The sequence below is a fragment of the Geotrypetes seraphini genome, chromosome 3 (assembly GCF_902459505.1).
Source record: "Geotrypetes seraphini chromosome 3, aGeoSer1.1, whole genome shotgun sequence".
In the NCBI taxonomy this organism is placed as follows: Eukaryota; Metazoa; Chordata; class Amphibia; order Gymnophiona; family Dermophiidae; genus Geotrypetes; species Geotrypetes seraphini.
Genome location: NC_047086.1, coordinates 159,354,079 through 159,371,861, shown reverse-complemented (window position 1 = coordinate 159,371,861; position 17,783 = coordinate 159,354,079). Strand labels below are relative to the sequence as shown.

The window sequence follows — 17,783 nt, the reverse complement described above, 5'->3', positions numbered from 1 at the left end:
AGAACATAAATAATTAAATAATGTGGGTGAGAGTGGAGAACCCTGGGGTACACCACTCGGATTTTTCCAGTTAAAGGAAAACTGGTTATTAAACTTGACCTAATATTGTCTGAATTCCAAGAATCCTTTAAACCACAGGAGAACATTACCCTGTAGGCCAAAAGCATCCAAACAAGCTAATAATTTGGTATGATCTATCAAATGAAAGGGGCTTCTTAGGTCAAACTGAAGCACCAGCGCACTGTTATCTTTACTCAGTAAGCTATTTAAATGGTCTAATAATGTAGCAAGCACTGTCTCAGTGCTAAAATAGATTCTGAAACCTGATTGGGAATTGTGCAATAGAGAATGTTGCTCAAGATATTTAGTGAACTGAATTTGAACAAGACCCTCCATAATTTTTACAAAAAAGGGAATAGATGCAAAAGGTCTGGAAGGCATCCAGTGATGTCATACGCATATGCGCATTCATGTCATGCTCCGAGCTCAAGAAGATATTCGGAGGGGGAGGGGATGGGGCATAACGGGCATAACTTGGATGTAACAGGGCAGGGTTGGGTAGAACTGGGCCGATAAGACCTTATTTGTTTGATCTTGAACTGTAAATAAGAGCTTGTTTGTGACCTGCTGCCAGGAGGAGACAGACGCTTGTTTGGTAACTAATCTCTGTTGGGAGATAGCACTGGATTGGTTTCTGCTATTAAGCAGGGCTAGAAAAGATGATATCAGCTTGGTGAGGAAGAAGCGACCCCAGGCTGAAGAATGAGAGTGGAACATTCCTCAATGAAGGAAATGAAAACTGATCTCCCATTCAGAGGTTTGAAGCCAAGCTTGCCTGGATTTTGAACTTTGTTTAAAGAATATTTGAAAAACTGAATGACTAAATAGATGGATTTCTAAAGCTGAGCCTCAGAAATTCCAGTAAGGTTGATATTTATTTGAAGTTTATCCGTCTTGACTGCTGATCATTTATTGTGAGGAGAGTCTGGAGGTAAAACCCAGGGGGAAGTGCCCATCAGTCTACTGAGATTTAACATGTCCCCAGCCTACACCTAGTTCAGCAGCTATTTGTAATTTCCTGGTTGTGGTGCCCAACCCAAAGAGTTTAGCTGGCTCCACAAACATTGGGAGTGAGACTAGGGTTACATTATGGTTGCTATGAAGATGGAGCTTTTTTTTTCCATCTGCATGAGTGAGACTTGGGATACAAGTGAGACTTAGGGTACAGAAGGAAGAGAAAGGGGAAGACTAACTTGTGATGAATAAGGGGGGATATACAAGTTTTCCTGTGTGATAATACTGTGTTGGAATTAGTACCTGAAATTATCTAAATGGTTATCTGGATACACTATAAAAATAAATATGAGATCATTGTTCTCTTTGGATAGATATGCTTCAATAAGTTTTAATACCTCATATGTACCGTCTATACCTTCTGTGAACTTACAATTGCATAAGACAGTTAAATAAAACCTTTCAATGCTGCCAGTCAGCCTTGGCAAAGGGAGAGGGAATCCCACGTACTAATATCCTTCTTCCTCAAGTAAAAACACCAGACACCAACCGCGTGCACATGTGCATGCATGTGTAAAATTAACATAAGATTAAGGGAAAAGCACACCAAATCTAAACGAGAGAAGAAATATGTATAAAATTGTACAATTAATTCCAGCACAAACGAAAACATAAAAACTTTCACAAACTGAAAAATCAACTGTTTTCATAGCTGCTGTTTAAAATTTTCCAGTGCAGTCTTTGCAGATTTTTTAAAATCAATTACACAGCTATTTTTAAAACATTTTTTAGGATTTTTTTGGACCCCAATTAGTTTGCAAAATATAGACAGTTCTAAATCTAATAGATGCTGGCATTGTCATCTTGATATAGGGACTTTGGATCATCTGTTATTCTATTGTCCTTTGATACTTAATTTTTGGAAGTCGATATGGGGTCAAATTAATGTTGTACTTGAGTCATCAATCCCATTAACTTATGAAGTCATAATATGTGGAACTCTATTACATGTTAAATCCCCTATGGATCGTTATAAATGCCGGCTTTTCTTAATTATGACGGGAAAAGCCATGCAGATGATAACACGCAATTGGAAGAACTATGATCGACTTAACTTTCCTTTCTGGTGGGCAAACTTATGCTCCAGCTAGATCTTGGGGCATAGTAATGTATTTAACTTGGTGTGGGGCCCACTGGCATCTTTTATTGCTTCTATATTGTTGTCATTTCTCTTTAATTTTTGTCTGAATTCCTTACACATCCAGGGTGGGAATGTATTACTACTTTAAATAAGAGTGGATTTTTGGAATGATAATTGCACATTTTCTAGGTAGCTCCTATGGTTGAAAATCAATGGCCTAGTGGAGAACAATTTAAGAACTGTAATGGCATTGGAATTTTTTATTTTCCTTGATACTGGAAGAGTTGTGGAGCAGGGTATGACCAAGTTAACCAGTGGAAACCAAGCAAAGAAGCTGAAATGCTTGCTGTAATCCTTTCTTGAATGCTTTTTTCCTTTTTCCAGACGAAATAATTTATGTCTTATTTAGATGCAATGAATTCATTTTAGTTGGTTTAGAAATCATTCTTTTACACATTTTAAGCAAGCAATTAAAACTTTCTTACTGCATATTGCATATTACAGTTCAAAGCACTAGACCATTTGTGTGTTCAGAAGCAACTCTCCTAGTTTTAACAGTGTCAGAAGCACAACTGAGCCTCAACTTAACTGTTGTGGGTAATAATAGTACTAGATCAGTAGGTCCCAAGCCTTTCCTGGAAGGCTCCTCCCCCTGAATATTCATACACAATTAATATACTTAGGGCTCCTTTTACTAAGGTGCGCCAGCGTTTTTAGCGCACACAGGAAATTACCGCACGCTACGCTTCTAGAACTAACGCCAGCTCAATGCTGGCATTAAGGTCTAGAGCGCGCGGCAAAGTAGCGCACGCTATTCCACGAGTTAAATCCCTAGCGCATCTTAGTAAAAGGAGACCTTGATAGATGTGAATGCACCGCTTTGATTTCATATAAATCTACCTGGTGCACACTCGCTGCTGAAAACCTTAACCCTTGACTGTCTGGAGAGGAGTGGGCAGTGTCTCATAGGTCAGGCTTGAGAACAGCTGCACTAGATGTTAAATCAGTCACACAAAAAGCATGTCAACTGCTTCCCAAACTGTATATATGCTGGAACTGCACTATCTCCTACTTGTACAGCTCCCCAAATTGTAAATCTACTAGAATAGCCCAATTTCCTTGCTGTATCCCATTCCCAAAACTGTAATTCTCCAATCGTCTTGTAATTCTCCTGGAAATGTCCAAATGTCTCTTTTGTAATCTGCCCAGAACTGCAAAGTACGGGCGGAAAAGAAGTCAGTAATGTAATGTAATGTAACAAAAAACAAAACACCACATAAAGCTTTAGAAAAGGAAAGGGTCAGAAATCAAAACACAGGTTTCTCATACTTACAGTGTTCTTCTGGCAAATTATTTCCTGTAAAACAGAAATAAGCTATATTAGAAGCAAGAAAAAAACAAAATACATGTGGCTAGAACTTTATCTATACATACAGTAATTAAATACTGTACAGTATATACAAGGGTCCGCTGAAAAGTTTTCAGCCCAACCAAGAAGAGAATGTTTTAGAGCCATGAAACTTACAAGTTATTCCACACTTTCCTTGACACCTTTCATTTCATTGAAACGGAAAGTGTCTGTGTGTGTATATATATATATATATATATATATACACATTTACATACATATACACACACACATACACCATATGTCCTCAATTCTAACACGCACATTTTTCTTAGAATTGATGTCAAAAATTACAAAATCATGTGGCCTTGGGACATCTAAATGGAAATCTACAGTATTTGGCATACTCCTGACCGTATACTGGTACTGTTAATTTTGGTTTTCAAAAATTACTACTGGTATATGATGGTTAACCAGTAAGTTTATTATGTAATGTGCAAATGTGAATCATTTATTGCACATTTGTAGTTTGAAAAATCAATAAAGAATTTTTTTAAAAAAATCAAACAGATACTAAGCATAGGTCAACTAAGAACAGTCCTCTTCAGTTTGACATTTCAGCAGCCTTCGATTCTGTAAACCACCACTTTCTAACAAAACTTATTGAAATTGGAATCACGGGTACTATACTTAGTTGGTTTAATGACTTCCTCAAAAAGAGATAATACATTGTCCAGAAAAGATGGAGTCTTCTGTTACAGCTGGAAAGCCTTCTGTGGAGTACCCTAAGGCTCTTCTCCCTCTCCCCAATACTGTTCAACCTATTCATGAGCTCTCTATCACATTCATCAACAATGAATGCCTGTTACATAATAAGCACAACAAAACTTACAAATACTACTGCATAATTAAATTTCCCCTCTACTTCCCAGTTAATAAACAAATATAATAAAACTTTCATGAAATTATTCATAAAATCCTTGAATCAATTCCAATTCTATTCCCTTCCCTTACCCCCCCCCCCCCCCGGATGTGTATGTTTACTTGACTATAAAATTAAATTAATTATTCCTCTTTACAATATTTAGCCAATGGCTCCCAAACATCCATAAAATTCTTAAAATGTCCCTGTTGTATGGCCATGCAACGTTCCATTTTATAAGTATAACACAGGGATTCCCACCAGAATGTGTAGTTCAACCTATCCCAGTTTTTCCAATTTCTTAAATAAGCTGCATGGCAACCCCTGTCATTACAAAAAGTAGCTTGTTATTTCTCACAGATAATTGACTTTTAGCTCTCATAAGTGTACCAAATAAAATAGTATCATAAGATAAAGCCACTGGATTCTCTAATAAATTATTTACTTGGTCCCAAAAAGACCTCCAAAACTGCAGTATCAAGGCACAATAGTAAAGTAAATGATCTAAAGTCCCAGCTTCAAGATGACAATGCCAGCATCTATTAGACTTGGAACTATCTAATTTATGTAAACGATTATGTAAACAATATTTGATTTTTGTGGTAAGAGTTAGCAGAAGGACTTCAGTGCTGCAGTCGGAATCCAAACTGAGAAGGATGTAGGCTGGAGTACTGTTCCGTGCAGGATGTGTTGCTTACATATATGAGTTTCTAGGAGGTTGGTAAGTATGGGATGCTTGCTATAAGTCTGAAGTTCGAAGAAAGAGATAGGTCAGCATTTTCCAATTTTGGCATGAGCAATTTTGCCCATTTCGGCTGGGAGTTGGACTTGATTTAGAAGGTTCTTTACAAATTTGGTGATCCAGAATATGATTGTTTCAGGAATAGGTACAAAGGGCAGTTGTCAAGAGAGCTGCTGCTCTCTCTCACCAAACACAGAGAAGGCAAGTCTTGTCAGTTCATGTCATAATATTAAGATTGGTGAAACTACAAAGGGACTACCCTAAATCAGATTGATTAAGAATACAGAATGACTGAAAGGAGGATTATAAATGATGTGATCAAGTAAAATCTCCAAAGGAAATCAGGTAATGTGACACCTACCTGCAAGCGCCTCTATGCTGTAGAGTGTGCTCCCAAAAAGGAAGGTGCATGCATTAGTCAGCAAATGATGCAGAAATGGGTCCAGCATGGGAGTTAGCTTGTGAGGCAGCCATCGGTGTACAATGCATCAAAATAATGCAGGTTATTAGCTATTCCACCCCAATGCAGAGATTGTAAGCAACACAATACAAGAAAACTACCACTGGATCTGAGGTGGCATAGGGAAAAATGCTTGAGTACCTGAATAAATTCATGTAAACTATTCCGAGCTCTCCTGGGAGAACGGTATAGAAAATGGAATAAATAAATAATTAAATAGGAGGGCTAGCTCATCCTCTGCTTTGGGGCATAAATGATAATAAGCTGCCCCCCTAGAATCTCAGATTCTGCCCCACCCCAAGATGATCCCCCAATGCTCTGAGTCCCCTCCCCCATTTATGCATCAAATATCAGCACCAGGAGCCCTCTTCACAATCACTGACCCAATCCCTCCTTTAAAAAATGTTCTTTGGTATTTAGTGCACCCATTTTCCCAACATCTGCCCTCCCCCCCCCCCACCCCCAGTAAGGGAGTACCTAGAAAAGGCAGAAGCAATGCCCACTCACACCTGCCTCTTATACAGCCAACTTGGAAAATGGTAGCACCTGACTACTGAAGGAAATTATAAACCTATGTTTTCTGTTATTATGAATTGTACAGATACCAGCAGTCAGAAGAGGGGGGAATGAAAAAAAAATTGCTAAATATATGCGTTCTGAAAATGAGCAGTACCTAATGAGCAGGGTTCATAGACAACGGCGCGAAAGACAAAAGCGCGCGCCAACAATTGAGCGCAGCGCACGCCGCTGCGCCGCTCTAAATTACAGTTTTTAGGGGCTCCGACAGGGGGTTTTGGTAGGTAACCCCCCCCCAGTTTACTTAATAGACATCGCGCCGGCGTTATGGGGGGGTTTGGGGGGTTGTAACCCTCCACATTTTAGTGTAAACTGAACTTTTTCCCTAAAAACAGGGAAAAAGTTCAGTTTACAGTAAAATGTGGGGGGTTAGAACCCCCCACACCCCCCACAACGCCCCCACAACGCGGCACGATGTCTATTAAGTAAAGTGGTGGGGTTCCCCCCCATGCTCCCCCGTCGGAGCACTAAAAACAGTAATAAAAACAGTAATTTAGAGCGGCGCGGCGGCGTGCGCTGCGCTCAATTGTCTGGGCGCGCCTTTGTCCCGGCGCGCTTTTGACCTGACACCAATGAGCAGAGTACCAGTCTGTGAAAAGGTATGCAGGGGTTAGAGTGATTTATAATGACAGGTACACTGCAAATGTCTGGTGTGAAGAACGTTTACTAAACTGTGAGAAGACATGAGAGGTCAAGTTCTGACCTCTTATCTTCTGACCAATTTCTGCTAACTGCGCATGCTTGTAATAGGTAATTAAGTATAATATTATAATTAATATGATATCCATGCATGAGAAAAACCACATTATCTGGGGCAGTGCTTATTAAAATTGATATTGTAACTATAAAAGACAGTAAAAAGCTGTGTAAGCAAGACAGAGAATCTGCTTTGTAAATTCCTGTCTCCCAGCACTAATATAAATAAACAGCTCTCCTGTAGTGCTATCTGTGTTCATAAGAACATAAGAAGTTGCCTCCGCTGGGTCCATAGTGTCCAGCAGTCCGCTCCCGCGGCGGCCCATCAGGTCCATGACCTGTAAGGTGATCCTATGCCTAAAACCCTTCAATCCCCTTTATCCCTCTATCTATACCCTTACATAATCCTGTCTATACCTCTATTTGTATCCCTCAATCCCCACATCCATCAGGAATTTATCCAATCCTTCTTTGAAATCCCGTAATGTACTCTGTCCTATCACAACCTCTGGAAGCGCATTCCAGGTGTCCACCACCCTCTGAGTGAAGAAACATTTCCTAGCATTGGTTCTAAACCTGTCCCCTTTCAATTTCTCCGAGTGTCCCCTTGTTCTTGTGGTTCCCGATAGGTTGAAGAATCTGTCCCTCTCTACCTTCTCTATGCCCTTTATGATCTTGTAAGTCTCTATCATGTCTCCTCTGAGTCTCCGCTTTTCCAGGGAGAAGAGCCCCAGCCTTTCTAACGTGTCTGCGTATGAAAGGTTTTCCATACCTTTTATCATTTTCGTCGCACTTCTCTGAACCCTCTCAAGTATCGCCATGTCCTTCTTAAGGACTAGATTATTTAACACAGCTTGGTCAGCCATGCCTGGAGGAGTCCTGAGGTTTGGAATTAGACCTCTGGAGACTGCCCAATGATATAAGCTACCTTCTGGTACCAGGTAAGAAATTTATTCTTACTATATGTGATGCTTTATGTCTGTGTACTCTTTGGTCCCTTTGATACTTCCAGGTCATCCTTCCCCTTTTAATTAGTACAAGATTAACATAGCATACAAACTATTTCAGGTGTTCTGATTTAGAGACTATTTTGAGTCACAAACACACAAACAAAAAAAGAGGCAGAACAAATCCCACTTAAAAAAGGGAAAAGCCAGACATCCTAGTGGGAAAAAGCAGCCAGACTCTGGAATGACCCAAGACATTTTATTGATTTAAAATAGTTCAAATAAAACTCCCAATATAAAAAAGTACATGTAGTCTAAAATAGTAAGGACCCATCAAGGTCCGTATTTCGACAAATAGTCTTCTTCAGGAATCCTTTGAAAGAAAAACATTATTATTAAACAGTATTAAAAACTAAAGTGTAGTAACAAAAATGTGTGATGATAATAATAATAATAATAATAACAACTTCATTTTTTGTATACCGCCATACCCAGGGAGTTCTAGGCGGTTCACATCAATTAAACAAAACTTAATAAGAAATTACAATAAACTATCTTTACAAGTAAAGAAGGTATTGGAACAAAATTAACAAGAAATTACAATTGATCATGGTTACAGTTGATCATAATTACAGGCAATGAGGTGATAAAGATGGGCATGCGAGGGGGGAATGAGTAGGTCATTGGAGTTAGTGAGATGGGGGAGATCAAAAAGAGGGGGGAGGGGGGGACCGGGAGAGTTGGGTCGTTTGAGGGAGGGGAGAGAGAAATGGAAGAGATGGGATTAGGGATATTGAGCGTGGAATAAATGCGTTTTGAGTGTCTATGTCTATGTTGGAGAATGAAAGTATGATGACCATGAACCATAGTGACAAATGAATTGAATAATGAATAAATGAAATGGCGTACATATAAGTGGAGTGGAGGATATAAATTGAGGCTAAATTAGGATAAGATACCAGGAGATAAAAAATGAGAAGGTATAATGCCAAAGTCATAAGGTGATATTATAAGCAGTATAAGTGTAGTGGAGGACATAAAATGAGAATAAGTTGCTGCAAAACATGCAAATGGAATATCATTTGTATGTGCATGGATCTCTTTTGGTGTAAAATTCTGTTTAAAAATGTTACCTTGATGCAGCTTAGTAAACAAAGCTCTTTAACTTAGCTTTCTGGGAACAGGGAATATCTACCACACCTGAATTCAACTTGCCTTAAGCCACCAATGAAAATGTACAAGCTGAATCTAAATAAACAAGTTTTATAATACCTTCAAGCCAGAAAACATGAACAAATAAAACTTTCAGCAACAGTAGTGCATGTCAAAACTATAGTAAAGTTCTTCATGGGAACTGATTTTATGCCAAATGCTGGAGGTTACAACAGATGGGACAGGTGTTTGGTTTTATGGTTATCTACAGGAACTGGATAAAGTCACTAGCTTGATTCTCACCTAATAAACCTTAAGATATACCTTAATTATAGGACTGGAAAAAAGCCATCCTACATTAAGGGGAGCACATATACCGGTACTTAAAAATTATTGCAAAAAGAGATAAAATATCAAGAACAACATTTATCAAAATAAAACTTTATGGAAAATAATATACAAATTTAGACTTCTTATTTCTTAAAGGAAGATTGTTCCACGTCTGAACTGCCTGATAAGAAATGATTATACCAGTAGACTTTTCCTAATTACTCTAAAAACAGTTGAAAACTGAAGTTTAAAGCCACAATTACTCTGTGCAGTAATAAAATTAGCTGGAATACATAAAAAGAGATGTTAATTGTTTTGGAGCATCCACTATAATAAAACCCTTAGCGCACATGCACACTTCAATCTCTGTGCGTCCGTGCTTCGTAATCCATGCTTCCGTACCACGCATGTGCAGTGCCTGCCTCAGCTGATTTCCTGCCCCGAACTCCAACAACAGCTGATTTCTCACCCCCCGACCAACAGCGGCAGCAGCCACGGTTTCATCAAGCAGCCGCAGGGCATTTGCTAGGCCAGCCCACTTGATAATGTGAGGCAGGCCAGCCTAGCAAAAGCCTCGAGGCTGCTCAGCTTAGCTGATGCTGGACAGGGAGCAGGGAAAGGAGAAGAGGGGAGGTAAAAGGAAGGGAGAAGGGCTACTGCTGGACAGGAGGAGCAGGGAAGGGATGCTGCTGGACAGGGGGGAGGTAAAAGGAAGGGAGAAGGGTAGAAAGCCGGAGATCAATTAAAGATAGCGTTGGAAGCGGACGCCTGAGAGGAGGCTCTGCTATTGAGCCACGACGAACCTGCTGTGGGATCTTCCCCTACTTTGGAATGGGAAAGAGAAAGGACGTAACCCGCATTAACCCTCCGGCGGCAATAGGGACCCAGCAGCGGATGGTCCAGGCGACTTTGGTGGAGGCGTTCTCCCACTCAGGCGTGTCTGTGCGTCCTACCTTGGAGGGGAACCTGGAGATCTTGGGCGACCCTTTGCAGCTAGAAGGGGCGTCTTTGAGCCCTGAGCAGTGGATGGTGCCACTTCAACCCGGAAACGCACCAGTGGTGGGAGAGCTGGAGACGTCGTTCCTGAGGATGGAGGCGTCATTTTCCGGCTTAGGAAGGAGTACAGCTTGAGCCCTGGTGGAGGAGGGCGAGTCTGGAAAAGAACATCTACCCAACACCGGATTGGAGGTGGAAGGTGCTTCGGGAGGAGCCAGCTTGCAGTTTGAAGCGTTGGAGAGATCCGCAAAGATAGACATGGAGGCACTATGGCAAGCTATATCGGTGATGAATGCTAACCTTAAATTAGCTATTACTACTTTATCTACTGACTATGGAACAGTTTTTTCCAAGCTTGAGCAACAAGGAGTAGATATTGTTCAAATGAAAGAGAATTTAGGAAAACAGGAGATAAAACTATCCGAAATTGAACAAACAAACTTTGCTTTATTAAAAGAAAGGGTTTACATGGCAAGAAAAATTGAGAGTTTTGAAAATCAGCTGAGGAAGAATAATTTGAGACTTTTGAATTTTCCTAAATCTCCAGTCATCTCTCCCATGGAGATGGATAGGAAATATTTTAGGGAAATATTATGTATCCCATCGGATAATTTACCTCCGATTGTAAGAGTTAATTACTTGCAGTTAAAAAGTACTGTGAAGGCTTCTACTCCTATTGAAAATCAAGGGGGAATTAGATTTGACAACCTTCCTAGAGAGTTCACTGGAGGTGGTAACAGAGAGAAGAACTCTATTAGTTATTTTAGCTTTGGAAAATGACCATGATTATGTTATGCGTTTATATTTCCGTCATTTGAATGACCAGTTTTTTGGGGCCAAAATTTGCTTATTTCCTGATATGGCTCAAAAGTCCCAGAAGAGGAAGAAGGATTTCTTGGCATTAAGGCCAAGAGTCCTGGCTTTGGGTGGAATATTTCAGTTAAAATTTCCTGTAAAATGTTTTATTACTTATCAAAATAAGAGTTACTTATTTTTTGAACCCAAACAGCTGCTAGAATTTATTGAATTGAGAGAAGGAAGAGCAATTGTGGCCGATAATATTTAGCTTGCTATACCAGCAGTAGGTAACACAGAATTATGCCGCTTCTTAGTATTTTGTATTATTTTATTAGAATTATTTCCTGTTGATCTTCTCTAATATTGTGCACTAAATATCTAACAATTGTTTTTTCCTGATTTTATGATTTCATTATTATGTTATATTGATCTATTCAAGTTGTATATATTTAGCTTGATTGAAATTTGAAAATTGCATAAAATAAATAAAAAACTTTAAAAAAAAGGAAGGGAGAAGGGCTACTGCTGGACAGAGGGAGCAGGGAAGGGGAGCTGCAGGACAGGAAGGAGGTAAAAGGAAGGGAGAAGGGCTACTGCTGGACAGGGGGAACAAGGAAGGGGTGCTACTGGACAGGGGGGAAGTAAAAGAAAGGGAGAAGGGCTACTGATGGAGAGGGGAAGCAGGAAAGGGGTGCTGCTGGACAGGGGGGAGGTAAAAGGAAGGGAGCAGGGCTACTGCTGGACGGGGGAGCAGGGAAGGGGTGCTGTTGGACAGGAGGGAGAGACAGAAATAAAGAAAAAGACAGACAGCGGGCAGGGAGAGAGACAGAAACAAAGAAAGACAGACAGGTAGGAGGTAGGGAGAGAGACAGAAAGAAAAACAAACAGACAGACAGGGGGCAGAGAGATAGACAGAAAGAAAGAAAGCCAGACAGGGGGCCAGGGAGAGAGACAGAAAGAAAGGGGGCAGGGAGAGAGATGACAGACAGACATACAGAAAGAAAGAAAGACAGACATACAGAAAGAAAGAAAGACAGACATACAGAAAGAAAGAAATGCCTAAGTCTACACATCTATTCTAGCACCCGTTAATGTAACGGACTAAAAAACTAATTAACATATAAAGCCTTTTGCACTAGACATGATACCTTAAAGTTAATCTTGTATCTAATCGGAAGCCCTGTATCTAATCGGAAGAAAAACAAAGTGAAGCCCTTTCAAATTTTATAACCGAAAATATTAGTCCAGCAGTTGTATTTTGAAACAATTGTAATCTACTAAGAACCCTTTCAGATGCGCCAGAGAAAATAAAATTGCAGAAACCCAAATATGGCAATAATATCGATACATATCAGTGAATAAGTATCAAAGATCTTTAAACATACTGCCTTAATAGTATGCAAGTCTATCCAAATATATGTATTAGAGCAGTGTATTGCAAACTGTGTGTCGCGGCACACCAGTGTGCCTCCTGAAATCTCAGATGTGCCGTAACACAATGGCAAGGTGGAGAGTCGTCCACGCCAGCTGACTGCCTACAGGACGTGCCTCTCGCGACAAGAGGCATGTCCTATAAGAAGTCAGCCATCGCAAATGACTCTCCTGCTGGACGGCATCTCTCCTCTTCTCTCCGCACCTCCCAGATCCCTCCACTGAATACGCCCCTTTGAGCTCTGGATGCACAGCAGCTTAGAAGTGCTGCTGCATGTCCAGAAAGTTTGTTTTGATTATTGGCATTTGGATGTCCCTGCTATTAGGATGTCCAAGGAGGGCAGCGCCAGAGTTTGAATGAGCATTGACTGTGAATAGGAATTATTGTTGCTCCTGCTGCTGTGACTTTGCACTTTATCTGCTGTTTTTCTGGCTTTTAAACTGCTTAAGTTTGTCCTTTATCTTTATTTCCCGTTGTTTTAGCACCCACACATCCAGAGGAGGGTGGATGGGTGGGAGGGGGGGTATATCTTTTGTTTGGTATTATTTCCTGATGGAAAATGTTGCATGGGAGAGGGAGTTTTATTTTTGTATTGATACTGATTGATTATAATTGCTTATTTGATTATTATTATTTGTGTGTATATTGTATTTCACTTTTTGTTGGCTTTGAAAACTAAATAAAGATTTTAAAAAAGGAAAAATAAAACTGCTTAAGTTTACTTTCCAGCGTTGTTGCCTGTCTCCTCTGGATCATCACTGAAACTCCGCCCCACTGTGACATCACAGGGGCGCGTAATTTAAAGGCAGGAGAGCAGCGCCAGAGTTTGTATGAGCATTGACTGTGAATAGGAATTATCATTGCTCTCTTGCTCCTTGGAATGTTCCTTTGCGTGATTCATTTATATAAACAATTTTAGTTTGTTTAAAGCTTTTTTTAATTTAAATTTCTAAATGGCAGACAGTCAGTTAGGGCTCCTTTTACAAAGGTGCACTAGCGTTTTTAGCGCACGTATCGGATTAGTGCGCGCTATAGTGCGTGCTACCTGAAAAACTACCGCCTGCTCAAGAGGAGGCAGTAGCTGCTAGCGCATGCGGCATTTTAGCGCACGCTATTCCACGCGTTAAGGCCCTAACCACCTTTGTAAAAGGAGCCCTTAATTGAGGTTATAATAGGCAAGAGACGTTATGGTGATTTGACACATATAACTGGTTGTAAAAGAGGAAATTTGAAAGGAATTAGTAATGTAAAATTGATTCCAATTAACAACACAGATAATTGTATGTGTAAGATTGGGTATGTAAATGCTAGATCAGTTAAAAATAAGATGGATATTATTTATGATTGAATAATTGAGGAGGACTATAGGATATTATGTGTGACCGAATCCTGGTCGATCTTATGCAAATAGGGGCATTTATATCTATATTTCATTGCAGGGAAAGATTATGGTCTTAGGTGTAGAGATATTCAAAAGAGAACATATTATCATTGAGCCAATCGCCAATCATGTCTAGTTTTTTATTAATTTCATGAGTTTCCATTGAGTCAAGACTGTGAATGGGATGAATGAGTTGTATGTCATTGGCGTAGGCTAGACATGTCAAACTCTGGCCCGTGGGCCAAATCTGGCCCACAATGTAATAAAATTTGGCCCGCCAGATAATTACAAATTTGCAGTTAAGCTGGCCCGCCGGCAGACATTTTCTTTTATCCATCAGCACCGCATCAGCTGTAGGTTCATGCAGCTTCCCGGTCTCAAATTAATGCAGCCTGCAGAAGATTGCCAGTCAGCTGTAGCGATCCTAGCAAGCTGCCATAGCCTCAGCAGCAAGTTCCCTCTGCCGCGGTCCTGTACGTCAGATAAGGGGTGGGACTGCGGCAGAGGGAACATGCTGCGGAGGCCGACGGCAGTCTGCTAGGATCGTTACAGCTGACTGGCGATCCTCTGCAGGCTGCTTTAATGTGAAACCGGGAAGCTGGGATGGAGGGAGGGAAGGAACAGAGGGCCAAATCTCAGGCCAAAAGGAAAGATGCCAGACAGACTTCCGGGGGAGGGAAGGGAAATGGAAGGGAAAGAGACCCTAGCAAGCGAGTTATCAGAAGACAACCAGAGCCTAGGAACAACATGATTTGAATAATGACCAGACAATAAAAGGTAGAAAAAATAATTTTATTTTCTGTTTTGTGATTACAATATGTCAGATTTGAAATGTGTATCCTGCCAGAGCTGGTGTTAGACAGCAGGCGTGAAGTAGGACCTAAAAGAGAGACAGAGCCAGCGTGGGGTTGGAGAGGTTGTAATCCTATACTTATACTAAGACTAAGGGGTCCTTTTATTAAGGGGCGCATTTAGCGTGCGCCAAATCGGTTAGCATACCTTAATAAAAGGACCTCTAAATACCTTAATTAAAAATTTGGCCCGCGACTTAGCCTAAGTTTTAGATTTCGGCCCCTTATGTGATTGAGTTTGACATAGAGAATGACAAGGTGGCGGTTTACCCGCGGCCACCGGGTTTAGCCACGGGTAACCCGCCAAAACGGGGAACGAAAACTAGCAGTCGCTGCGGCGACGGGGACAAGGCCATTCACCGCCCCGTGGAGTAGTGAATGGTCTTGTCCCCGCAGTCAGGCATGAAGGATCACGCGGTCCCCGCAGCCCACACCCGCCTGCCCAATTGATCCTAGTGATTAGCCAGCTCTCTCCTTTCTCCTCACCTTAGTTTGTAGGTTTTCTTTTTCGGCGACCCGCACGCTATCAAAGAGCCGCGCACCCGCTGCTGCTCAGTTTCGATCTTCTGCTCTGACGCAACCGGAAACAGGAAGTTGCAGCAGAGCAGAAGATTGAACACTGAACAGACGCGTGTGCGCGGCTCTTTGGGAAAGCGTGCAGGTCGCCGAAAAAGAAAGCCTGCAAACTAAGGTGAGGAGAAGGGAGAGAGCTGGCTAAACACTAGGATCGATTGGGCAGGCAGGTGGGGGCTGCAAGGACTGTGCGATCGCCCGTGTTCCCGGATCAAACTGGAAGGAGGGAGTGAAAGGGAAAAGGATTCTGGGCCAAGGGGATGAAGACGGAAAGAAAAACCCACAGCAGGAAAGAAAGGGAAGGACAGGCAGGTGAGCCAGATGCTAGAAGCAGGGGGGGAGAAAGAAAGAGGGGAAAAAGCTAGATGGGGTTGAAAAGAAGAGACACACTGGAGGAGTGTGTGGCGCAGTGGTTGGATCTACAGCCTCAGCACCCTGGGGTTGTGGGTTCAAACCCTGCGCTGCTCCTTGTGACCCTGGGCAAGTCACTCAGTCCTCTATAGCCCCAGGTACGTTAGATAGATTGTGAGTCCACCGGGACAGATAGGGAAAATGCTTGAGTACCTGATTGTAAAAACCGCTTAGATAACCTTGATAAGCGGTATATCAAATCCTAATAAACTTGAAACTTGAAACTTGTATGGAAGAGGAAGATAGGGGAAATCTGGACACAGGAAGGTAACAGAAAGAGGGGAAATTATGTGCATGGGGCATAGGGACAGAGACATAAAGGGGACATGCAATGGGGATGGTATATAGACACAGGGGGGGGGCAATGGCAGATACATAGGGGAGATATTAGAAATGGGGAAAATAGGAGCACAGAAGCGAGATGGTTTGTGGGGATGGGACAGGGACCGAGCTCGCAGGCTCCAGTGGCTTGCACAAATTACATTGTAACGTGCCATGAAAATAAGAGGGAGGAAGGTAGATAGATAGGCAACGCGAGAGGAGCTGAAGGGTGGTAGAAAGGAACAGATGGTAAAGGTGGGAGGGAAGGGTGGTGGTGGAAAGGAATAGGACAGACATTGAAGGAGGGTGGAGAGGAACAGACCCTGAAGGGAAATGTGGAAGACAGAGTGGGAAGAAGACAGATGCCAGACTATGGGGGAGCGGAGGGAAGAAGATGGGTGCTAGACCAATTGGGGGGGGGTGAAGGGAGAGGCACAGTAACAGCAAATGGAAGACGCAGAGAGAAGACACACAGTGGATGGAAGGAAATGAATGAGAAGATGTGGAAAGCAGAATCCAGACAACAAAGGTAGAAAAAAAATTATATTTATTTATTTTTTGCTTTAGGATAAAGTAGTATATTAGTTGTGTTGATAAAAATTTATAAACAAAGCCCTGCCAGCTGAACATCTCTTTCTCTAGTTCAGCAGCAGGAACTTTGATTTATAAAAAAGGAATAAGCTAAATATTACAGTACTAAGGCTTATATGGATGCAGCGGGGACGGTGACGGGGCAGTGAATGGGATGGCAGTGGCGGTGACGGGGCGGTGAAAGGGATGGCGGTGACGGTGATGGGGCGGTGAAGGGAACAGCGGTGACGGGGCGGTGCAGAGGATGGTGGGCCGGGGACGGGGCGGTGACGGGGACAGATTTTTTCCCCGTGTCATTCTCTAGTTTGACACCCCTGGCGTAGGCAAAGATTGTAAAGCCTATTGATTAAGCTAGAGCAGGGGTCTCAAAGTCCCTCCTTGAGGGCTGCAATCCAGTCGGGTTTTCAGGATTTCCCAAATGAATATGCATGAGATCTATGTGCATGCACTGCTTTCAATGCATATTCATTGGGGAAATCCTGAAAACCCGACTGGATTGCGGCCCTCAAGGAGGGACTTTGAGATCTCTGAACTAGAGTAAGTAATGGTGATATAAATAGTTTGAACAAGAGCGGGGAAAGAATAGATCCTTGTGGTACACCAAAGCTAATGGAGAATGGTTTGGATGCCTAATTTTCAAGGATGACTTGATATGAGCATTTGGAGAAGTACGACATAAACCAATCCAAAGCGATTCCTGAAATCCCTGCTTTTTGAAGCCTGGTTAGCAGGAGATTATGATAGACAGTATCGAAGGCAGCTTCAAGTCTAATAAGATTAAAGGGACAGATTTCCTATTATCCAGATATTGTTTAATCGAGGTGGTGAGTCCTAGCAAAGATAGCTCAGTGGAATAATGGAGTCTGAAGCCAGTTTGGTTCTGGTGCATAACGTTTGTCTTTTCCAGAAAAGAAGAAAGTTGATTATGATTTTTTCAGTAACTTTAGCTAGAAAAGGGAGATTAGCGGGGGTCACGTGATGGCAGGTTCCTGAGCGGACGTCCGTGCACAGAGCTCCGCTCCGACTTCCCGGTTTCTCCCCCCTAATAGCCATCCATGCCGGGTGAAAATTTAATTTTTTGATCGCCAGTGTAGGCGCTAG

The 17,783-nt window shown here is 41.8% G+C and overlaps 1 protein-coding gene across 3 annotated transcripts in view; it reads right to left on the bottom strand.

The window, feature by feature from the left end:
- The window catches only part of MAP3K5 (mitogen-activated protein kinase kinase kinase 5), a 418,652-nt gene that overhangs the window by 291,482 nt on the left and 109,387 nt on the right, over window positions 1-17,783 (bottom strand). For all 3 annotated transcript variants that reach the window (XM_033937504.1, XM_033937503.1, XM_033937502.1), the window contains one exon: window positions 3,489-3,512. In XM_033937504.1, coding sequence (XP_033793395.1) covers window positions 3,489-3,512 — 24 coding nt within the window. The remainder of the gene's footprint in view (window positions 1-3,488; window positions 3,513-17,783) is intronic.